The sequence below is a fragment of the Gobio gobio genome (genome assembly GCF_949357685.1).
Source record: "Gobio gobio genome assembly, chromosome: 7".
Lineage (NCBI taxonomy): Eukaryota > Metazoa > Chordata > Actinopteri > Cypriniformes > Gobionidae > Gobio > Gobio gobio.
This window is the reverse complement of record NC_137103.1, coordinates 47424893-47451126: the sequence shown is the minus strand read 5'-3', so window position 1 is coordinate 47451126 and position 26234 is coordinate 47424893. Positions and strand designations below refer to the sequence as shown.

The 26234-nt window shown below is 37.5% G+C and overlaps 1 protein-coding gene across 3 annotated transcripts in view; it reads right to left on the bottom strand.

Annotated features, from left to right (window-relative positions):
• itprid2 (ITPR interacting domain containing 2) overlaps positions 1 to 26234 on the bottom strand; it is a 60974-nt gene continuing 34740 nt past the window's right edge. For all 3 annotated transcript variants that reach the window (XM_079821877.1, XM_079821878.1, XM_079821879.1), the window contains 12 exons: positions 26222 to 26234; positions 18158 to 18834; positions 16781 to 16841; positions 15934 to 16022; positions 11364 to 12920; positions 10641 to 10715; positions 10356 to 10471; positions 9476 to 9620; positions 8202 to 8267; positions 7688 to 8089; positions 2239 to 2367; positions 1 to 884 (listed from right to left, as the gene is read on the bottom strand). The exon at positions 26222 to 26234 is cut by the window's right edge and continues 196 nt beyond it. In XM_079821877.1, coding sequence (XP_079678003.1) covers positions 2260 to 2367; positions 7688 to 8089; positions 8202 to 8267; positions 9476 to 9620; positions 10356 to 10471; positions 10641 to 10715; positions 11364 to 12920; positions 15934 to 16022; positions 16781 to 16841; positions 18158 to 18834; positions 26222 to 26234 — 3309 coding nt within the window. In that variant the 3' untranslated portion in view covers positions 1 to 884; positions 2239 to 2259. The remainder of the gene's footprint in view (positions 885 to 2238; positions 2368 to 7687; positions 8090 to 8201; positions 8268 to 9475; positions 9621 to 10355; positions 10472 to 10640; positions 10716 to 11363; positions 12921 to 15933; positions 16023 to 16780; positions 16842 to 18157; positions 18835 to 26221) is intronic.

Genomic DNA, 26234 nt, shown 5'->3' with positions numbered 1-26234 from the left:
TACAAAATAAATAAATCTTTATTAATGATTTGCATTAAAGATTATCCCTCATGCATCCCAGGCGGAAAGGGAACACATCCCCTTAGTCGCATAAATCAATTAGTATTACAATTCATTTCATCTTAGACAACAACAAACAACTCATTCACACTGAGGAAAATTAAGTTGAACACTTTAAATCCAGAAGACAGCAGATTTGACCGACTATCCTCTGCTGTCTTTAAGAATAAAACAATATTTTAAGAGTGTGCTAGTGTACATATGTGTGTATAAAGAGAATTTAGTGCTTTTTTCTTCTCACAGGACAAAATGTTTATGAACGTGCTCCGAAGGCTTAAGTGTCTTATCTATACATACAGTATGTGATAGACTATCAACAGGGAATGAAGACAGCTGCGTGCATTTTGAGTAGAACAGTAGTTGTGATTGGTCAGTTCAAGTTTGAGAGAAAAAAAAAGTGAAATGTATTGCACAGTTAGTTCCTCACAGAGGCTGAATTAGAAAACAAGTCTGATTACAGTAGACATTTTTGTCCTTGACAGACAAAGACACACTCGCACAGAAAACTTTAGTCACAAGTCTTTTCAACTGCTGCAAACATTCGACAAGACCTGCATATCACATACTTAAATACATCCCAAAAGATTCATTACATTTCTGTAATATGTACCAGACAGATGCCCAGACAGTGGAAGATCTCAACCGCTGCAAATGTGGAATCTGGACTCAAGACGCGCAAGCGGATTCGCTGCAACTCGACAGTCCAGAAGCGTTGGAGTCTGGAAGGGCTTCACAGACAGAACCAGAAAGAGGTGCTGGGCCGTTCTCAGTGCAAAGCTTTAACCAGTGTTCGTTGCGACTATTTCACAGGATTTATTCTTCACCTGTAGAAGGGAAACAAAACAGTGATATTGACAGATTGATAAGACTGTAACCTGCCTACTGCCTTCTAATACTCTAAAGAGCATAAAATTAAATATACCTTTTCCAATTATACTAAACAATCCATCAATACATTTTGGTACTGAGTGAATTCTACGTTCATTTTTAATCCTGCTATCACAGATGGGTAAGCTCATCACAATGCATGTGAAGAATATTTGCAATGGCAAAAAATGGTATCTCTGAAGACATCTACAATTTTGGAACAACCAATGCTATATGCTTATGATGCCTTAATATGCTGTCTATGTTTATGTAGGCAGCTCACTAGATCAAACAGACCTAAATGTCCAAGAAATACAGCATTACTATCAAATGTATTACTAAGTAGTTGAAAAAAAAAAACAATATTTTTATCCATCCATCCATCTATATATTCTATCAGAACCAGCATTAACTTCTACAATTTGAGCTACAGTAGCTCATCTGTTTGATCAGACCACACGGGCCAGCCTTTGTCCTCCCAAGTGCATCAATGAGCCTTGGCCGCCCATGACCCTGTCGCCGGTTCACAACTGTTCCTTCCTTGGAGCACTTTTGATACATACTGACCACTGCAGACCGGGAACACCCCACAAGAGCTGCAGTTTTGGAGATGCTCTGACCCAGTCATCTAGCCTTCACAATTTGGCCCTTGTCAAACTCGCTCAAATCCTTACGCTTGCCCGTAACTTTGAGGACAAAGTTCACTTGCTGCCTAATATATCCCACCCACTAACTGGTGCCGTGATGAAGAGATAATCAGTGTGATTCACTTCACCTGTTATAATGTTATGCCTGATCGGTGTGTATATATTTATTTATTTATATTGTGCTTGGAGTCAATTGTTTTATTTGTGATAATGCAGTGAAACATGCCAAATTGTGGGGACAATTTTGGCCAGGCTTTCATACAAAGAAATTATAAACACAAGCAAAATCAAGAGAACAAACAGAATATTAATAACTGATTATGTTTTAGTCGGTGTATGCTTTTTCCTGTGAGCTTTTATTTTCCAATGCTCGCTCTATCCATCCATCCATCCATCCATCCATCCATCCATCCATCCATCCATCCATCCATCCATCCATCCATCCATCCAAAATTATATTTCAAATAAATGCTTAAATCTAATTAATGCAGCTTTGGTGAGCACAAGAGACATCTTTCAAAAACTTTGATAAACACTTTACATTCAATTTATTTCTAGGAGACGGAAGTATATCTCTTCCCATTACTTTCAAGATGAAGAGTTTTCAAGCCCTTCAAGCACTAAACAGATCTGTATTGAGCATAATGTGATCCATCAAACTAACCTCCATCCTCTGTTATGATGCTTACACGGGGGGCTTCCTGGCTGGGAGAGGAGATCTGTGCGGCGACACAGCAGCCAGAAGCTCGTTGACAATCTCCTGCCTGATTTCATGAGCGATGCTGTCTTTAATCTGCGGGACGATACAAAAGAAAAATGTTAGACTGCATTAAAAGGCAGGAAAATCAAACACTAACTATACAGTAAAAATACCTAAAATGCTGCAGAGAGACACAAATCAGTGAATCATTTGAATTATTTGATGACGCCACTACTATTTGGTGAAAAAAAAATATTTTCCAGAATAGAAGTCACGTTTTTTATCATATCTGAAACGTGCGGACACTTATATTTCGAAGTGACTTATAATACAATTAACATCAAATATGCAAAAATGCATACATTTGGATTTGTCCCGGATGTGAGAGGTACGGGAGATCACGTTTATTTGTATAGCACATTTTCCACATGCCAGTAGTTTCAGTTTCGCTTTAAATATATTTGTTTAGGCCTGCCATTTATAATAAATGGCACTATAATTTCTGCTCGTTTCATACTGACTGCAGTAAAATTTAAAGGATTCATTGAGAATTCATTAGTGTTAATAATGTTTGTAAATGTTTTGTTTTATTTAATAGTATTTTACATAATTTCTGAATGTAATAATAAAATGTGACTTGTACACCAATGCGACTTATCTGTCCTCTGAAGAATGCAACTTTGACCCAGTGCTACTTATAGTCAGGTGTGACCTATTAACCCAAAAATACGGTAGCTTGTTACTATAAAAGTTCACATTTTTATTCAGAAAACAGCCAAACAACTATCAGACTGCTGGAAAATATAGTTCAGTTACAACTTTGTTACTATAATATATGTGTTAATCTGTCATACAGCAAACTGTGACAATGATGTTAAACTATTTGAACAGCCCCCCCCCCCCCCTTTTCATTTTCACCATATATGAAATCCCAAGAACTGGCAGTACTGTGAAGAGTCAAATACATATTGACACGGCGATGAGGAACATCAGGTCTTGCCAGGCTGTTACATCACTCCACAGGCCTTGAAAATACCCAGGTGACTACAAGGAACCAATTCAGTCCAAGTTTCCCTTAGAAGCATCAGAATTGCTGGACGATCAGGGCATTGGCAGACTTGTAAATCAGCCTAAACTGATGCATGATATTTCATGAGCAAATCTGTCAATCAATCATCACACACACCACCAAAAACCATTACAGCTACAAAGAACTCGCTCAAACGGTGCCAAAGACACAGTCAAATAAGCCTTTTACACTAGATGGAAACACATGCTGCTTTTTCTGTCAGATGATAGATTTCTTCTTATTACACGGCTCTCTAAAATGCTTGATTGGTCAGTTGCAACATTTCGAAGTCAACATCATCAATAGCAACAGTGTATAATGACCGTTGATCCAGGTATTTGAGGCCAGCACTTTTTTAGTATCATTGAGACACTATTACTGTAGTTTATTAATATTTTGAATTAGTTTTTATTTTTCTGTTTTCATTTTGATTTTAGTTCATGTTTTTTGTCATGTGTATATAGTTTTATTCATTTTTATTTCAGTTGTAGTTATTTTAGTACATCAAGTTAAACTAAGAAATGTTTCCGTGGCAACTAGTATTTTATTATTTTAATTATTATTTTATTTCAGTTAACAAATATTTTATTTCAACACTGTAAAAAAATGTATCATTGGTCTACAAAGTAAATACAATATAAATTGTGTATATTTTCTTAATAAAATTGTGGTTCAGTGTCGTATAGAAAATATTGAGAACATTTCACTAATAAAACCAAGAGATACATTTTCCAATTTTTTTTAAAGGAAATGTAAACAATTTTGAGGCTTGAATTGAGGAACCGATTAAGCTGATAAAATTAAGGGAGAAAAGGCTACCTTTTTATTTTAAGAGACTTAGCTCAATTGTGCAGTTTTATTTAGAGACACCATTGTCAGTTCCCAGCATGCTTTGAATATAGCTGGAAATGGAGAGCTAATATTGAAATTAAGTGTTATTTTATGCGTTTTGAGTGAAGGGAAACATCTGCTAATGTTTAATGTTCAGTTATGTTTGACATTTGAAAGAGTTTCTTTATGTTGAAGTTTTGACCGTTACCATTTTGTGCAGAAGAGTAGAGCTTATGGTAAGGCTGTGGATAACTGCATGTATACTAATATTATATATCATTATGCTATGTTCAATGAGCCATAACTTTGCTAATGCCAGTGCAGTAACAAGTTTGTTTCTACTTGTGCTGTGCTAGCATACAGTCAAATATAAACAGGTCATTTCCATTCACTCTAATTTATACCCTTTTTTTAAAGTCAACTTAAAATAAATAAGCATATTTCACTAAATTAATTGTTTCATAGACTAAATAATTAAGGAAATTGTACATGATTTATTCAGGTGGATTCCATTAAAAACAAGCCTTAAATACTACTCAAAAATATTATGTGTAATATTGTTACCATAATTGTTTTAAAGTAAATAGCACAACACCTTTTACAGTGAAGCAACACTAATCTTTTTTACGGTTTTAGTTTTAGTTTCAGTTAACTATAATAACCCTGGCTTAAAGTTGCTTGATAGGAACAGTTTTTCTTTATGGAAGCTTTGCGTTTAATGAGCTAATAAAATATTTGAACTCAAATCAATTTCATGTCTAATTATTTACATATGTGGCAGGCAGCCATGCAATAAGCGGGATAATGTACATCAAAAAATGAACCCCTTCAGAGTCCTGATCATCCTGTCAGGGTTGATTTGACTTTATGTGTACATTATCCCTTAAATAGTGGCCATTGACAATGCTGTAAATCAGTCCGCTCATTGGGTTAAAGGGGAATTATTATGCAAAATTCACTTTTATTGATCGTTATTTTTCCCATAAATGTCAAACAGTGTCTCAAAATGAGCCATTCAGGAATGTGATCCAGTGTAACGTCACATGGGAACAGGCCCCGCCCACGACGGGCACAGAATCTGACCTATTAGCTAGCATCTCCGCCGAGTGAGCTGTACACAGTCCGCCATGTTTATTTCCTCGCCAGAGCATTTAACAGCAGCATTCAAGTAAGAAATGTATTCTTATTAAAACGACTAAATTTATTCAACTAAACAACTAAAATGTATTCAAATTTATTAACTAAAGTTATTCAATCAAGAGCAGCGAATGCTTTTCTGTTTTTCTTTTGGTTCACATTAATAGCATACACAGCTGTAGGCACTGCTTTTACTTTAATACACATATCTGTATTCATGTGATTTTTCTATCCCTACTGTGTACATTTACAGACAAAACCGACTGTGTTTGTGAACTTTGTTTGTTTTTGACATAGCCTTGAGTGTATTTGACAGTTTAAGTGCAATAAGACGTGAAAGAGAACTCAGTTTAATACTCTGTGCATGTGCTTCGGATGCGTGCGTTCAGAAAACCATATATCAGAAGTTAGACTGATGTGGCTTTAAAAGGCATGCAAATAAAAACTTTCATGATGACTAAGAACTGAAATGACACACGAGCGTGGTCACGATAGAGATGATAATCAAAACCAAACAGTATCCGGACCAAGGCACGAACTGTAAGGCTCCACCCTCTTCCGGAAAGCAGAGTGGGGAGCTGCAGCTCATTTGCATTTAAAGATACACACACGGAAACAGCATGTTTTTACTTCCACTCAAAAATGGGCATTTACAACATGGTATAATAAATGGTCCATGGAGTATTTTGAGCTGAAACTTCACAGACACATTCAGTGGACACCTGAGATTTACCGATATTACATTACATCTTGTAAAAGGGCATAACAGGCCCCCTTTAAATATATAAGTTCTCTCCCCTCCAGTGTTAATTTTGTTAACAAATAATTTGTCATAATTTTCGTCAACGACCTATTTCACTGACGAAAACGAGACGATAACTAAATAAAAACTAGTGTTCGATGACTAAAACTATGACGAAAACTTACTGTAATTTTCGTCAACAAATAAAAACGAGACAAATGTTAGGGAGGGACGATTAGGGAAGAGATCGGGTCAGAACTGATGTCCTGTGTAACAGATGCGCACATTTGATTCGAACGTGCTGATCTAACCGCTGGAGAACACGGCGCTGTTGTGCTTCTCCAGGCTCACGCATCCCCAATCCAGCGCTCCAGAGCGGCTCACAATCAATGAATAGCGCACATTTATGCCACGCAATTGTTTATGAACTAATGCTGATGAATAATGACAATGTTTCCTTTATGATGATTATATAGTAATATGTTTTAGACGGTTGTAACAATGCATATTTTATCTCCTGAACTTGAATGAGCAGCTGCAACTGCAACAGAGGCGCAGCAGACATTTCAAAATAAGAGTCCCGGTGTATTTCAAGCTTGTTTATAATTTAAAAGGCACTCATTATACAGTATATTCATATTTGGTTACACAATAAACTATTTCATTTAATTCCCATTTAATTCTTAGTCAGGAGGAAAGACCAGTATTTGACACATATTCAATAAAGTATCAGGGTTATAATAGTTAACTAAAACCATTTAAAAAAAATCGTTACTTGAAATCAAATAAATGTTAACTGAAATTAAAAATAAATAAATAAATAAACAAACTTATTTGAAGCTTTAGCTTTACCTGATATGGCCTACTAACTAAAAGAAATAAAGTTATAAAAACTTTATAGATGTTTTTAAAAAAACAAACAAAAAAGTGAATTGAGCTCTCTTATGTGTATGTCTAAAGGGTTAGTTCACCCAAAAATTTAAATTCTGTCATTAATTACTTACCCTCATGTCGTTCGACACCCGTCAGACCTCCGTTCATCTTCGGAACAGAAATTAAGATATTTTAGTTGAAATCTGATGCCTCTGAAAGTCCTCCATTGGCTCAATGGTACTCTACGACTCTGTAAGTCGTTATTTAGGGTTTTTTTGCGCACAAAAACTATTGTCGCCGATTCATAAAGTGATTTTAGAACCACTGTAGTGAGATGGACTTTGTAACGACGTCTTTAGTACCTTTTAAGGGTCTTGAGAGTGTAGAGTGCCATTGAGCCATTGGAAGACTTTCAGAGGCATCAGATTTCAACTAAAAATATCTTAATTTCTGTTCCGAAGATGAACGGAGGTCTGACGGGACATGAGGGTAAGTAATTAATGACAGAATTTTCATTTTTGGGTGAACTAACCCTTTAATGTCAAAAACAAAATGATGTCAAAATTAAATGGAGCTTGAATTGTATTACAATTTAACTAAACTCATTAGATTTTAGGAGACTAAATCTACAGTAGATTTAGTCGACTAAAACTAAGAACAATTCAGGTGACTAAAATATGACTAAAACTAAATGGCATTTTAGTCAAAAGACTATGACTAAAACTAAATCAAAATTTGCTGTCAAAATTAACACTGCTCACCTCCTGTATAAGATGTTGCAGGTCACCATTCCCTCTACTTCTACTTCTACCCCTCCACTCGGTGTGACTGCAGTCCTCCGTCGTCCCGCTCCTGCGACCATCCAGTGACGACTCGTCCTCATCTCTGCTGAACTCCAAAGAAGTAGGTGTCAGGTTCGGCTCCATTCTTTCTGGGGACACAGGCCGAGGAGCCTCCATTCCGGGCCGTGGAGGGACAGAGGGTGTGAGGTTGAGGGTGGCTCGGTAAACACTGCCTCTTTGCAGTGAAGGAGAGCAAGACTCGAGTGTTCGGTTGAATCTGCCAGGGCTGGATGCTCTCGATGAGCGGCCTGAACTGGGTGTGGCAGCCTCATATCCCAGCTCAGATTGAAGATACAATTGCTCCTTCAGGAGGTCCGTCACCTTTACATTCACATACAAGAATATATAAAGGGTAAGAGGAAACCGAGAGTAGAATAAGCCATGCAGATGATATCTGATACAGGACCCTGAAACATGAGAATAAGCCACTCACCGGCTCCATGGCCCGCAGTGCTGAAGAGTTAGACAGGCTTTCCATGCTTTGACCTCTCTGCATGCCCTGTGAGACACACATATGTTTTACTAAAGGGTCCAAAAAAATAATTTAAAAAAAATCAACATGCACTTGCATTCAAAGATTTTTTTTAATGCTTTTGAAAGAAGCATTTATTTGATCACAAGTACAGTACAAACACTAATATTGTGAAATATTTACTTTTAACTGTGAAATAACGGTTTTCTATTTGAATATATTTTAAAATGTAATTTATTCCTGTGATGCAAAGCTGAATTTTCAGCATCATTACTGGAGTCTTCAGTGTCACATGATCCTCCAGAAATCATTCTAATATGCTGATTTGGTTTTCATGAAACATTTCCAATTATTATCAATGTTGAAAACAGTTGTGCTGCTTAATATCTTTTGAGGAAACTGGGTTATGTTTGGCTTTTAGGATTCTTTGATGAATAGAAAGTAAAAAAACAAAAGAAAAACAGCATTTATTTGAGAAAAAAATCCTTCCCATTATAAATGCCTTTACTATCAACGTTGATCAATTTAATACATCCTTGCTGAGGTTATAATAATAATAATAATAACAATAATAATAATATTAATAATAAATCTTACAGACCCCAAACTTTTGAACAGTAGCATACATAAAAAGGTTCCACATTTTAGTCATTTTAAATCACAGTAACGGACGGTATGTAATAGTTATTTTGCTGAAAATCAACTCAATGTTATAAATTATTACTTATTAACAATGTAATGTTTGTTTATGGCTGCTCTAAATATATCAGGTTAGAATTCCCATTTAGACTTATTCTGCAATTACATTTATTCATTTAGCAGACGCTTTTAACTACCCAAAGTGACTTACAACTGAGGAATACAGGAAGTGATCCGTCAGTATTTCAAGCACTTTTTGTGATTTTACGCCAAAGTCTTAGACATTACTGAGGGTGCGTCTCAACCAGCTCCCTAGTTCAGTAGTCAGGGCACTGATCATGACATAAGTCAATGGGCTGATTCCCTAATCAGTGTCCTGACTTCTGAACTAGGGAGCTGATTGAGACGCACCCTTAGAGTAGCATACTTCCAATCCTAAGAAGTTATAATAACAATGAGAAATGCATGTTTTATTTTATTAACCGCTAACAGGAACATTCTTTAGGCAAAACATTTAAAGCAGAATAGGTTTAAGCTAAGCTATTACAGCATAATTTATCATTTATTATGAGGCAGTTGCAGTTGCATCCACTGACCATGTGGTGGCGGTAGAAGCTCTGCTGGGAGCTGCTGCGCATTTCTTCATTCAGAGAGAGCAGGCGATCTTTCAGCTGCAACTCCAGGTCATGCAGCTCCTGCCTGACTGCAGTCCGCAGTGTTTGGAGTTGTTCCGCCTCCCGCCTGTAACATCACATGTTCAAGTTTTTCACAATTCATTTTTTATCAGTTCTGCAGACAGTTAGTAAATACTTGGGAAATTGCTAGTAGAGGTGCAGCGATCATATTAATTTGTGGTCGATACAGAAAACCATTGGCCAATGCTGTTCTGATGGTCTTTATTTATTTTTCAATAGTGATAAATCATTAGTATGTATGATTTGTTTTCATATTTGCGTTTGTTTTTTATTTGCTACATCCACCTTTTCTCTCAGTCAAATTGTAGCCTATAGTGTTACAGAAAATGAACATAATATTGTAAGAACAGAAATGTGAAATATTACAGTTTAAAATAACTTTTCTATTTTAATAAATTTTAAAATGTAATTTTGCCCTGTGATGGCAAAGCTGAATTTTCAGCAGCAAGTAGGCTTACTCTAGTATTCAGGCTCACATGTCCTTCAGAAATCATACTAATATGCTGATAAATCGTTATAGCATGTATGATTTATTTACATTTTAGGTTCTCTCTGTAAATTTGTACAGCCATTCAGACTGACAAGAAACATTTTGTAATATAGATTACAGACTCCCTTAGGCCCCCTGGCCCCAGTTTAAAAAAAACCCTGGTATAAAAAAAAAAAAAAGAGCAGTTTTTTTCTGGCTTTCTAGACCAGAACATTTCAGTGTGAGATTTGGGCAAAAAGAACCAGAGGGCGAAGCCCTTCACCCTTTGTGGCTTATAATTTTGTTCCTCACCTCTCATCTGGACTAAGATGCTGGTAGACCATAGACTGTTGACTCATGAGAGCCAATTCCAGATCCATCATTTGAGTCCGGAAGACGTTCAGACTCCTGCGCCGCATCTGGAGCTCCTGCAGCGACATCAAGTTGGTAGGGACATAAAAAATGGGCTAAAGACTACCCAAAAACTATTGCACAAGCTAGGATCCTCTCAATTTCATAACAGGCTTCGACTGATGCAACTCAGGGTTATGAAAATTAACTAGCATGTGACTGCTTCCTCTTTGGGAAATGATGTACCTCATAAAGCAGTTGGACAGAGTGTGGTGTACTGATCCTGTCAATGGGTGTGTCCCCTCCATGCACAGATGAGCTCTGCCAACAAAACCACAGATCAGTTATGACTTATGAGTCACGCAGGATCATGTATAAACTGAGCCCAGGATAATGCAACATGCTGACTCGGCTGATTATTTGCATTTAGGGTGGGATTCGTAAGAAACCGGAACACACTTCCTTGTTCCACTTTATGTAGATGTATATAAAACTTTGGGTTAAACAAAACACTTTTACAGGTCATATAACACAATCACAGGTCATATAGGCTTCATACAGTACATTCACAACACACACATACATCTTCACACAGAGGCCTCTAGAAATTATAAACAACTAAACTCCAACTTGTGCCTAGAATCACTCATTAATAAGATGTTCTCTCTCATCTAGACTTGTTTGGGACACATCCCATTCAGTTTTTTCACATTATTTGATATTTCCTAATCACCATCAAGTCCAGCCCATGCATATATATCTACTGTTTTAAAGCAAAACCTACTATTTCTACAATCAAACAGTGTATACCTCTGCCTTAGTCACAAACAATTACTAATATGTCCTTGTCAGGCATAGCCTTCTTAATAATCAGGTTTACCATACGTTAAGAGCATTCGGATATAAAATCATAAATTCATGGCAGGTCATGTAATACACACGTATACAAAGAATTTTGGCAGTTCTCACCTGACCAAGGTTCTGCATTGTCCCACGAATGTCATGGAGGACCCTCCTGAGCTGCATCTCAGTGCTGCCTATCGCAGGGGTGGGTGCCGGAGGAGTTCCAAAAGAGAAAGGGACGGGGGGAGAAGGATAATATGGATGACTGTAGGGGGCACCATGGGGATGTGGGGAATTGTTGTATCCCAAAGTGTAGGGGGCATTGTGGGACTGCGCGAGAGGGACGTGAGTTTGGTACGGGCTGCCGTGGATGTTCAATGAGGGGCCGTAGGGAGCTCCCTGAGAACCGTTATACGGTGAACAGAATGGGTTGTATGGTGTGCTTTGCGGATGCGCATAATATATGTTGTGCTGGGGTGCAAAGGGCGCCCCCTGTGGTGGAATAAATGTATTGTTCTGAAGTGGCTGAGGACAAGGTGAGCTCTGCGGTTGTGGGAAGGGAGTATGGTTGGGAAGTCTGGTAGGGTATGAGAAGTTGTAGGCCACTCCGTGTTGTGGAGAGTAGAAGGACCCATGAGGAGGAGGTTGATGAGGAAGAGGGTGGGCTGGACCTGCATAATGAGAAAGGTTTGGGACGCTACATGTGCTCCAGTTTGGACCTTCACCCAGGGGCCTCGGGGGCCAGTCGGCAGGGACGCTATAAAGCGAGCTGGAAGAGCGAGTCAGATGTTGAGGTATATTGAGATGGTGTGGTGGTGGTGGTGGTGTTCCCCTATCCGTCTTTGATCTATCTGCTGGAGCAGAATTCAAAAGCATATTATCATGATCAACTTGGTCTTCTTCCATGATGGAATCCACTTCTTCCCGGTCACTGCGATTCTCCTCGTCGTAGCGGTATGTGTACGAGGGTGGGGTACAGTGCTTGACCGAACCCTTTCCGAGTTGGATGCGCATGGAGGTGACCACTCGAGTCGGGCTGAGCGAGGACGTTGGGAGGGAGCTGGACCTCCTTAAAGAATTCCTTTCCAAACTATCCCTCAGCAAGTCCTTGTCCCTCACCCATACTCGGCCAGGACGTTCCTCGTCCATTGAGGATGACATTTGATGGGCTGTGTGGAGGGCCATCAGCCTCCTTTGAGCCGTAGGGTGGCATTGCTCAAGATCCAAAGACTCTGGTCCAGAGGATGAATGTAGATCTTTCTGAGAGTCTGGACCCATGCCCAGACCAGGCTGGTATATGCTGCCCTCATGGGTTACATCCGAGATGGAATCTGTTGTAGGATCTGCAATCACGCTCAAATCCACTTCTGGAGAGTCTGTGGTGGGTTCTTGCACAGTGTTGAAACCAGACTCGACTACGGAAGCCCTATCAGAGTCGGGAGAAAGGAGTGGTCCATTGGTGCTAATATTGTCAGAGTTTGGATTGGGAATCTGGAGGCTGGTGATCTCAGGGACTTCTTGGTTGGCTCCACTCTGGCTAGATGTGCCTCTGGGAAGAGAATGGGCTTCCTCGCCCAGCAATCTCTCAAAGTTGGGGTACTCCAATGCTACTGGCGTGCTGACTTCTCCTGCATGCGATGTCACTGTTGTTTCACTGTCACAGCTGTCTGAGCTTTCTTGTACCTGATAAAAGAGAGAAGTTTCACATCCATTATTCAATGAAGGACTGGCTCTTGGGAGAATTGATGTTGAAAGTCAGTCACTTTGTAGTTTTATAGCCTTTAAACTCCTGGGACTCAGCAAATCATTTTTGTCCTCATTTATGTTTTGTGAATTACCCCGAGAACGCACATGGCACAATTTTAAGTTCTGGTGCATCTAAAAGAGGAAATTTTCAAGATTTAGAGGGCTTTTCAGTAGAGATACACTGGTTGAAAAGGAAACCGAACCGGAAGCCAAATGTGTGTTTGAAGCAAAAACTGTCCGGTTCCGATTGATGGCTGGATGGCCAGTGCATCTCTACTAAAAAAGCCCTCAAAATGTTTTGTTTGTTTGATTTATTGTGGCCAATCGCTGTTCGGGACTTGTACACAAAATTTATTGCAATCATTTCCCAAAATGTAATTTGTGTGGAAATATTACATCTGTAAACAGGACATTGACACAGGCTAGAGATGGGACACACTGAAGACTGATGCAAAGAGGAGAACAGACACACTAGCAGAGAAAATACTGTACAGGCACAACAAACTCGCTGTTTGCGATGCTCGAAATATTGAAAGAAAAATATAAATATTGAATTGAGGGAAGGGGTTTATATGAATGCATCTCTGAAGGGAGCTGTCTTCAGATGGCATTTTCTTTTCTTCTACCTCTGTTTAATGCCTGTTAAAACTGTTTATAAGCTGATTTGTGTACAGCAGTGAACAAAGAAATGCTATATCGCTGCTGCCACAAAAGCGCCACCTACTATCAGAGAGTGAACTTGCATTTTCATCTAGTACATCTGCTGTTTGTTTTGTGCAGGCATGTTTAATGTAGCATCATTTCACAAAGCTAAAGTCAGACCATTCTGCTTTTGCTTTAAATTATACAATCTAATTTAAGAAAACAACTACTCATGCTACATGTGTGTAACATCTTTGTTTGAATTGTGATTGTGGCTTTTGTTACAATTAAAATAATTTGTTTTTTTATAAAATACTTACATAGTACACACACATATACATATACATATACACACACATATATATATATATATACACATACATACATACATACATACATACATACACACACACACACACACACACACACACACACACACACACACATATATATATATATATACATACATACATATATATATATATACACATACATATATACATATACATATACATACATATACATACATATACATATACATATACATATATATATATATATATATATTAGGGATGGGCGATATGGACTTAAAAATTTATCCCGATATTTTCTAGTATTTATTGCGATAACGATATCAATGACGATAAATGTAGTATCATTCCCCATGTTTTTGGATACAAGTGAAAGCTGCATGCATTCTTGCGAGTTTCAGAAAAACAAACAATGATCTAAAGTAAAACGTACATGTCATCAAATAGGCTCCTATAATACATTAAAAAAAAATAATAAATAAATATATATATATTAATATATATATATATATATATATATATATATATATATATATATATATATATATATATATATATATATATATATATATATATATATATATATATATATATATATATATATATATATATATATAAATAAATAAATAAATAAATAAATAATTCATTAATTTTTTTTTATGTCAAATTTCACACCAGCCTTTTCAGAAATGGAAAAGTTGCAGATATAATTGTCTTCTGTAAAGGTGCAGGTAATGTTTAAATAGTGCAACTGTGCTGAAAAACATCAGACCATACAAACAATAATAATTAAAATCAATGACAAGTTTTACATGTAAACCGATTCTGTATTTATTCATACATGGTGCAAAAAGTGGTAAAAATAGCAGAAACCGCAAAAGTAATTATCCCAAAAATGTCTTCAGATTACAAAAAAGTTGAAAATAATGATTTAATGATAGAACTTCAGTAATTTGAGTTGATAAGATAATAATACCACGAATTCTTCTACTAATAAAAATAAACTGCACTAAGGAATATTGAGCTTCTGAGTTCATGAATATTAATCACGTTGTCAGCGCTCATTCTAACCGATTTGCTGAAATCAAAACAGGCACCGTAATAGGTGCACACGCCAGCCAATGAGATTCCCGTTTGTGCATTCGTTTCTTCCTGTTCACGAAAGGCTGAATAATTCCAAATAAACGCTATTATTTTACAGGAAAATACAACAAAGGATATTGTTTACATGTAGCACGTCAATTCTGTGTGGTATAAGACTCTCTCGCTCTCTCTTTGAGTGTGTGTGAAACACTGAGCGCTCTCAGTCGCGCGCCTCACACTAGTGTTTACTGTGCGTCAAATGCACTGCGCATTCATTGAGATGAACTGAAATAGTGTGCTTTACCGATCGATTGAGACAGAATCTCTTAAGCGCTCAGTCCAAGTGCTCAGCGAGTGAAAATACATCTGTATGTACAGGTTCAGATTGCCCTCAGGTAGCCCCTCGTTTAGTTATGAACTCTTCCGCCATAGTTGTTTTCGCTCTGCACGTGAGATGCGGATTCAGTGCCGCCGCTCCCATTGCGCGGCACTTAGGGCACCGAGTGGTGCGGGGGCACCACAAGAAAATTCTCTCTCCAACCCCCGTTCAGCTATACAAATTGACGAACGCAGCCACCATAAAGTAACCGCTTTAAGCATCAAGAGACGGCCAGCGTTGGCACGGTGCGGATGGGTCGCGCTATCAACTAGGCTTTATCGTTATTATCGCGGGAAGTCAAATTCTTATCGTGGGGAGAATTTTTACCGGTATATCGCAAACGATAAGATATCGCCCATCCCTAATATATATATATATATATATATATAAATAAAATGTATGTAGAGAGAGAGAGAGAGAGTTTAAACTAAATTCACATAAACATGGGTCTGATAAACATGGGTCCGAGGAGGATTACACTATTTATATTCATAGATTATTGAGAGCCCAGATGGTTATGCCCACGCTCGCGTACCTTCAGGTGATTACCCGAACCGTCTGTGGATGGGTCCTCTGCAAACCCACTGCTGTCAGACTGCTGGCTGACAGTCCTCAATAACCGCTCTGTAGGAGACACAACATGAGCACCAAAACTGAGCGAATGACTAATTTCCCCAGCAGTAGAACACACAAATTTAAAGTCATTCATGCTTATGAGTTTTAATGCTTAGATCTCATTATTTAAGTTCAGTGTGGTGAATACTGTAAATTATTGCCACATATTTGTATGTTTTCCTATCACTTTTTCACTAATACTAACAAGTTTGGGCATTCACAATTTTAAGACATTCACTTAAAACTATGTTTCAATACAAGTTAAGCTTTCGTAACAATGTTGCTTAAATTATGACTCAAACTATTTTATGTATATCAAAATGTACTTTCCAGAACATTCTTCTAAATATATGAATAGTGAAAATGTATTAAATTCTACCACATGAGGGCAGACTTGCTCCATGCTGTAACTCAAAGACGGGCTCCTTAGGGCTGGACTATAGGATAGCATGATATAACAAAAAACAGTTACGCTGAGTGTTTTAATAAGAATTTTTTCTTGTTTTCTTCTAGGGAAAGACAACCCGATATGATCACACGGGCATTGCGTTTTTAGCCAGAATGAGACTGAAAGCAATGTTATCTTAATTCAAATGTTTTGCCTATGGCAGCAATCTAAATCTTACAGATTGCCATGTTGCAAACATTACCATTGCAAAAAGTAACTAACTGTTTTGAATGCTTCAAAATTGCATATAGCCTTTGACACGCATACAAATTCAGTTTCCTGGTAGCATGACTGATAACCACAGCCAGTCCACACTCACCGCTGCCATCTCGAGACATGCCGCCAGGACCAGGAAGAGCTTCATCCTCATTACTCTGCAACTGCAAAGAAATAGACCATTTTGACAGATTACAACACAGCAGGACTCAAATGATGCTGCTCATGAGCCACTGTTAGAAAATGTGGTATGACCAAGGGCCAGCGTTTAAAAAGACCTGCTAAAAGTACTGGGTGGTTTTGACAGATAGTCACACCCCAAACTCACACAATTGGTCAAGCCACTGTTGCTATATCATGCCGTGTCGGGATGCTCAAACAAACAGAGCAATAAGAGACTATTCTTTCATCATTTACTCACCCTCATGTTGGTTCAAACCTGTAAGACTTACAACGCTGGCTTCCAAACAACATTGGACCTAATGACATTTTTCAAACTACTATCATTTGTGTTTCAAAGAAGAAAGTCATACAGGTTTGGAATGACATGAGGGTCAGTAAATGAAGACAGAATTTTCCATTTTAGGTGAAATATCCCTTTAAGTTGAGAAACGCTTCAACAATCAACTTTTCAAGCATGCAAAATAAAGTTTTTTTTAAAGATTTTCAGGTACTATTCAGGTACAGAAACTGCAAATCAAATGTAAAATAACACTGCACTTTATAAATAAAATATACATTACAAATATAGTTACAAAAGTTATTCAGTCAAAAAGTTATTCAGTTATTGGTCTTGTTTAAAGAGATGTCAGCAGGAATATTAGGCTGCCGTCACTTTAAGAGCAGCACGGATCCAATATACAGTTACACGTGTTTTCTTTGTCAACTGTTAACATTCACTTAAGACATAACCAACTGTGTTTACGAGAATATTTTGACATATTTTTGGGTGTATTTCTCGGTTCAAGTGCAAAAAGACGCAGAAGAGAATTCTACTGTATGAGAGGCGGCTTTCTGTGCACGTGCTTTGGATGTGTGCGCAACACAGAAAACTTGTGTCTTCTTGCGCTTGAAAGTCATATTAAAATGCACACAAAAGGAATCGATAAGAGGAATCGAAATATCAATTTTATAACAAGTATCCGATTCCTGACCTCAAGCATCCAATTCTAGAATTGGAATCGATTTTCGATTCCCAACCATAAGCATCACTGGTGAACATTTTCTGCTATTAGGAATTAGTATCATGCTCCAACATAATCAAAGGCAAAACCATAATCCCCAGAACATCCTCCAGGCCCTCCATGTTCCCTACTTATTTTTAGCTTGAAATGTCATGACCCTCTTCTGTTTTTACAACAAAACGCACACAAAAAAAAAAACTTTAGGAGAAGCTTGGAGATGATTGTCAGCGTGAGAACTGGACAAGGGAAAGCAGGGAGGATTGTTTTGGTAAAGTGGAAGCGAGAGGGAACTGTACCTCCTCCATTTCGAAGGAGTCTCTGGGCTGGCTGAGCAGGTGGGCTATGTGTGGGTTGGGCAGCAGGTTGGATGGTTCTTTATCTGGGGTGGAAGTGATGGTGTCCTGGCGTTCATGCTCCTTGAGTTCTGACTCTGTCGTGAGCTCATTCTCGTCAGACGCCCGACTGATGCTCACCAGGACCGGGGAAAGTGGTGCGTCTTTGTCCAGAGCTGGTGAGGAAGTAGAGTGGTCACCATTCGTTAATGTAGAGTCCTTGGCCAGAGGTTCTGGGATGTCTCCGTTGAGTGAGGCCTCTGAGATACTTTGCTGGGCCTCCTCGGTCACCGTGGCCAGAGATGAATCTTTTTTCCTAAAGACTTTCTGCTGTGGCTTGTGCTCGGTATCAGTCAGCCCGTCCCGTGCGTCAGAGTTCACACTCTCTGCGTTGTCAGCATCAGATGAAGGCTGTTTGGCTGCTCCTTCCGGGCCCAAGGCCATCAGGTTCTGTCTCGTAAGGTTCCGTTTTAGAATTTTGGCCACATTCAGAGCGGAATTATTCCTTTTTAATGGAGAAGGTGCTTTAACCTCTATGTCGCCATTGCCGATTTTCTCCATGGGTCTTCCGGACACGTGGGAGTAGATCTCTGTGAAAACGTTTGCCACCGTAGCCAGTACTTCTGTTTGACGGAATCGACCTACAGAAAAAGGATGGCAACCATTAAATGATTTACTCAAGAACAAAAAGGGAGAAACTTAAGAAATTGAAACAATAGAAAATGGTTTTCAAAACAGTTTCCTACACCTGCTATGGTAATAAATAAATGGTACATTAATTTAATATAATAATAAATGTTATTGTATTTTTTTTAATAGTAAAGTACACTAAATAATTGATTGTAATTAATAATATAATAAATATAATAAAAACAATGTAATAATAATTTAATTTAAGTATTGTATTTTATTGTATTGATGAAATGAAAGAATTTAATTGAATAAAAATAAAAAAACGAATAGTAAAAAAAGAAAGAAATAGCTGACAAATAAAGTAATCTCTGAAACAGTCAAACCGCATTGTAAATTAGACTGAATTGACTACAGGAGTCTACATTTTGAATCATGAACAGAATTGACTCACTTGCTCACGTTATTTGTGTCAGACTCAAAATGAGTCAAGAACTGTTTCTGTGTTACAACCGTTTTTTATTTGTAAGGTTTGTTAAACTCAAAGCAGTGCAATTACTTATTTGTTCATATGGGAGTTAAGTAAGTGGAGCGTGTATTTTATGAAAAAAACTATACAATACAAAAAAAAATAGATCCTGTCAGCTTTTGTGTGACGGTTTTGTGTCTATGGTTCTTCATCAAGCTTGTCATTATGGCTTACATAAAGGAAAAGGATTTGACAATACTGCAGGCATGTAATAGAATGATAACAAGTGATAACAGGCCAGTGATGCGTGTTGCTCAGAAATCAATAGTCTTCATTTATCTCCTGCAATGCAGCCAGGGATTCTGAGTCAGCGCTCAGGAACGGCTCGCAGGACATGTGCCAGAAAAAGAAAAGAGGAACAGAGAGTGTGGTTTTCTGTGAAAGAGGGACAAGCACGTCCGATTCGAGATCACAGCCCCCATTGGAGGAAGAAGCAAGAGTTATGTAAGACATGGGAGAACAAGTCCACAAAACAACTCACAGTAATGTCTGCTTGAATAAACATTAAATTCCACTTATTGGTCAAAAATGCCCACCAAATGAGGTATGATGAGCATAAACAGTTAGTCTAGGTTAAGTGTCATTAAAAAAAGGAACAATAGGAACAAAATATATGTGCACAAGCTAACACAATTAACCTGTTGCTGTGTGTCAGTAATATTATTCTTTTACTTGTAAATAGCTTCCTTGTTCTTTATGTTATTACTGACAGCAACAATTGCTTGAATAATAACTTGTATGCTTAATTACTTGAATTAATAATCTTAATGTTTATTTAAAATGATTTATGCAAGTTAGATTCTTTGTTAATATTTATATAAAAAAAATTAAGTTTGCAGTTTTTTTGCACATCTGTTTGATATTACAATTTAAACAAATCAATAAACACAACTACCTTCAAACAAAACTGTTCAAAAATTATATTAAATTTGAACATAAAATATAGTATTAAAATATAATGAATTGTATAGGGCTCCTTCAGCAAATAAACAAACAAATAAATAAAATGTTTAAAAGCTGCAGTCCGTAACTTTTTGTGCTATAGCGGTTAATAAACAGAACTGCATGCGTCTTGCGGAAGAACATTTGCAGCCGGAGCTACTTCTCTCTGTTTATGTCTATGGCGAGTCACGCAGGGACTGTGCTCCTCCGCAGCGGTTCCTACCTGACCGGTCTGAAATAGTCCCAATATAAACACTTATTATAAGTGTACCATTATGATTCATGTTGTACATTCCCATTATATAATTTTTGTCAATCTTGAACACAAAAAAAGTTATGGACAGCAGCTTTAATTCAAGTAGTTTACATAGATTCTTTGTTAATATTTTGATATTTAAAAAAGGTAAAGTGTGCAATTTTCTGCACCATCAAATACAACTGCAATCTGTTTGAAAACATTCGATAATAAAATAATAAAAATGGCACTACTTATGAATATAAAGATAGATAGAAGGACAGACAGACAGATTTGCACGTATACATTCACACACACATATATCAGTATTTAAATACAATATTATATAGTAGTACGGCTGGGCGATAAACAATATAATTTTGAGATAACGATAAGCTCTGGATATTTTTACTCGATATGGATTAATCTAACAACCTATCATACATCAGAAATAAACGTGGCAACAGCCAGTCAGTGCATGTCTCTAAAAAGTGATTTCTGCGCGTCTCTTTGTGTATCAGACGAAACCGCCCGTTCATTCACACACTCACACACACACGCAGCGTTCAGAGTGTTTTCAACGTCTGCTGTCTCGATAGATACAGATATGACCACATGAACTTCATCTCCAGAGTTGCTTTGAGAGTTACTTCACAAGCACTTCAAATTTCCTTTCTACAGAGTTGTGCTCAGTTCTTTAGTGATTTTATGATATTTTGTATTGCTTTGTGGTAATTGTGTTTTCCTGCAAATTTTTTTATAAAAATAAAAATATCACACTGAAACTAAAACTGAAAGATCTTCATGACAAACTGTCAAAATAACCAAGGAATTATGACAGAAATATATCACTACTGTAGCCTATCCTAAAAAGTAATAATAATATTATTATTATTATTATTATTATTATTTCTAAGGAATTTCATACAACCAATATATTCGACAAAAAATAAAAATGCAATTTTTTGTTTTGTTGTAAATGAATTATTATTTTTCATTTTATTATATTTTAAAAGCTTGATTAAAGTGTTAAAGTGTATATAAATTTGTATTAAATCATCAAGCACAGAATCCCCAAATAAAATTAAAATGGAAAACACAGAATTTAGGAGAAAATAAAGTGGATTCCATGGGGCCCTAAATTAAAAGGTAGCTACTCTGTGGAGTTTAATTGTGAACCATGGGCGTCACTAGTCCCTTTTTAGGGGGGTTTTCCCCCTAAACTTCTGCCCAGCCCCCCTAAAAAATTTGTGATTAACCTTTATAACATATGAAACTTGCGGGAGGCTTCAGTTTCGTCCCGTCTTTTAATCAGCGTGTTCTTCAATCCGCAGCGGCGCCGAGCAGAGCGCACATCAGAAGCAGAGGTGTGTGCGTTGATCTGAGCCTCATTGGTCGGTCATCGCTCGCCAATGTCAAAATATTTGAGAAAACCAATCAAATCAGAGTAGGCGGCCTTTATGTTCACACAGAAGCTGCTGAGGCTGAACGCGAATTTTAGCAGCATGTACGAGATATGTACACTTTAGCAGTGCGAGATATGCAAGTAGCTAAACTAAACATTTCATATTTGACAGCTGCTTCAAGTCAAAAATGTTAAACAAATGACAAAAATATTCAGGCAAATGAATAAACTTTTGTCTAATTTCGATTTTCAATTTTTAATTGAAATAGGCCTATGTAATGTCATTTATAATAATAATTAACAAATAAGAAATATTAACAAAGCTGTTTTCTTCAAATTAGGCATAAGATTAATTGTAATGAATGTGTGCATATTGTAAATTAAAATAATTCCACTTGTAGCATTCAGTAAATAAAAAAGCTCAGCTTTTTCCATCCTGTATTGGGCATAAGATTAGTAATGAATGTGTGCATAGTGTGAATTAATTTAATACATTTAGTTACCTAGCTTTCCTGGTAGCCTTCAGTAAATTAACATATACATATCAGTTAAACATATGTTTTACTTTCTTCACTGACGAAAATGGAAAAACTTAATCAGTCATATCTGCCCACTGACATGGTTTTCAAGCTATTGTTATCAAATTTTTTGACATTCAGAACATCTTAAAATGCACATATGTAGATCATGGAAATCTAAAGCAAGCCCCCGAACCCCACTAACTACCTCACATTTAGGATCTCCTTGATTATAAACCTGCCTACATTGTATGATTAAGGGATGTACAATATGGTCATGCAGAATAAGGCATTAATATTTGCTTTATAAGTAATAATAAACAGCCAATATCCTAATATGCATACTAATAAGCAACTAGTTAATATTGAGAATTGGACCCTAAACTAAAGTGTTACCATTTTCCCCCCCATACCCTCACTGGGGGCTGAGCCCCCCTAAAATGAAAATCCTAGAATCGCCCCTGTTGTGAACAAACAAGTTGACATGTTTACATTCATTCTCAAGGTCTAACAAATATGTTGAAAGCATTTCCTTCCCCATTAATGGTAAATATCGACATCGTATTATATGAAAAAACTACATAGTAGTATACAAGACTTCTGTAAAGTCATATAGTTTGTGAGAAACAAAAAATTCAAGAATTAGTTCATTTTAAAATTACCCCATGACTTACTCACACTCAGGCAATCCTAGGTGTATTTGACACAATCAGAGTTATATTAAAAAAATACGACCAGACCGCCGTCCGTATTCAACTTCCGATTCACTTCAGAAGGTCTTTATTAACCCCCCGGAGCCGTGTGGAGTACGTTTATGATGGATGGATGTGCTTTTTTGAGCTTCAAACTCATGGGCCCATTTACTGCCATTATAAAGGCATTTATATTTATTGATATAACTCACACTGTGTTCATCAGAAAGTCATATACACCTAGGATGTCTTGAGGTTGAGTAAATTATGGGATAATTTTAATTTTAAAGTGAACTACTCCTTTATTTAGTCATTATTCACTTTGTAATGCAATTACAGGCTTTTATGGTTCTTTTCTTGGTTTGGAATGACATATAGGGTGAGTAAATTATAACTGGTATTTTACTCGTATCAAAATTTTACCCGAACAGTTCATAGCCAGACCAGCACTTACTAAATCTAAGCAACAAAACAAATCTGAAGCCAAATGCAGTGCACTCACGGTCAACAAAACAGGCCTTATTTCAGACTTCACACATCCCTACCCTCACCAAGGTTCTTCCTGTTCCACTGCTTTGTCTTGGCTCAGTGAGAATTATGCAAATGTAGGCCAACACAAAAGCTGGCACAGAGCTGGCACACAGGCCGAATCCTGATGTGAGCGGATGGCAGAATCAGCTCTGCTGTGCCACAGCCTGCTTGTCACTTTCTCTCTCCGTTGCCGTCTGTCTCTGCCTCTCATTTCTGTGCCCACAGAGGACAATGGCTTTGTTGTGCTCTACTTCTACTGATCGGAGTCTGAACAGCCCTCGTACACACAGCGTTGTTGATCAGCAAGTGTTTGAGGGTTAGGAGCTCAGTGTTTGGTTGAAGATATGAGTTATTGAGAAACACCATGGATTAAACGTTCTTAAAGTCAAAAACACTTCTTTTCTAGGCACCACAACTTCCCTCAACTCTTCCCTTGCTGTATGTGTCTTTCTTCTATGTATGGTTAAATACTTGTATGCAGTTGCGTAAGCAGTGCTCTTTTTTTCTCGAAATTGCAGTCTCTCGCTCCAGGATCGATAATGCAATCAAGGATGCATTGATATTCAAATTCCGGCTGATAACGATGTCGATGGATATTTTCATGTTATGGTTGATAATTGATAAGTGTCCAATATAAAAATTCTAGACTATTTTGTCCAAGTACAGGATTTTTTTTTTTATATATATATATAATTTTAAACATTACAATGTACAGAATGAAAAGTGGATATTAATTTTGAGATCTGCAATGTTAAAACCGTTTTAACATTTAACAACGTTATTAAATTAAGACTTTACGTGAAAATGCACAGCAAAAAAATTAAAAGGGGTCCTTCACCGCTGGAAAGATGAATGTGTATTTAAACTGGGTCATTTATGTAGTAGAAATGTGAAATTATTTTAGAAGTTGGTGCCTTCTAGACTGAGAAAAGACAGAAAATGTATTTTTGGCTCATATGGATGAAAGACAACAACTCCCAGAATGCACTTGCTCCGCTGCCCTACAAGGCCACTCCCAAGCCACGCCTACCGGTTACATCACTTGCCCACCGCAGCACCACCCCACCATCGTGTTCATTTTTATAGTAATAAAATAATTTAGTTCCGTTAGAGAGCAGACACTACAATTAAAAGCTGAACGTGTCTGCTCAATACGGTGTGAGCCGAACGAGAGTCGCAGCACGAGTCAGATTTCATTTATCACAGAGCGAAGAGCTGACAGACCAGATGATCGCGGAAGATTTGGTTTCAAAGCGAAATGTAAAAGTGACTATTTAAGGGAGTTTGTCATTTTACTGTTTTGTTGTTGTGTTTTCATTAAGAATGACAGGCTAATGAACCCACAATTCAAGCAACCCGCCCCCTAATCGGTGCTAATTCAATACAAAACTAAAAGGAGTACGGCCGCATTTTCATTCTTTCACAGCCTCACAGTCATTCGCAGGTCATGTCCAGTCTGGCGCATTTTCAGTTCATGCCTTTGGAAGCTTAACTTTCATAGGAATTCATTGAAAACACTCGCTTTGCTCCGCACCACTCCATTATGAATGCCCAAGCGGCTGTGCGCATTTTACATTCTGTGAGTGAGATCATACCCCTATGGGCGGGTTGATAACATGCGGAACTTGCTCCTACTTCAGGCTGTAGTCTCTAGCCTCTGGCCAAAAAAGCATCTGATGACGCAAAATGACGATATTTGCATCATCAGAGGCTTTTTTCCAGACATAAAATGCATAAATCTCTCGTCTCAGGGGGATATGACAGGGAGAAAGCACGATCATTTGACTGTGATACAAAACTTAATGCTAATCACTGAAGTAACCCTTTAATGCCAAGACTGATAAACAAAAAATAAAGCAATTAGTGGTCAATAATGATAAATCATTAATCCTTAAATTCAAATGCATGTCAGAAATATGCAATTAATTAAACTGCGTTAATAGACTAAAAGCAAACAAAATACAAGATTTGTAAAATATTACTGAGATTAAGAAAAAAATACTTTGAAATACGCAGACATTGAACTTTAACAGTAGATTGGTAACGGTGCAAATTTCACTTTCACTTAAGAGCAGGGAGCGAGCGAGTAGTGGGGATTTTGGAAAAGCTGGAGTGGAGTTGCTGGAGAATGCTTTGCATGTGAGCCAAAAAGGAAAGGCGAGTTATTAACTTATTTTGATAAAAGATTTCTAGGACAAACATGTTTTATTTGCAATAACATGCACGATGAATTGTGCACAATAAGCCCAAGAACGTGCATTAAGAAGGTAAACAGTCTATTTAGACTTCATGTTTGACTTAAATGTTGCCCGGTTGCCTAGCTACAATGTTATTTCTATGCATCATGGCCATGTGAAACGAAACAATGATGTAATGATTATTTCCCGAATTAAAAAAGGGGAGCGGACAAGGCATTTCTAAATGCTCGCTACACTCTGCAAGTAACATTGAATATTTCCCTCTATTCATCATTCTGATCGGTGTGAACCACGGGGGCAGAAATGCTATCAGATGACAGGGATTGTGTTGACAGCCGATCGACATACTTGTTAGGGCATA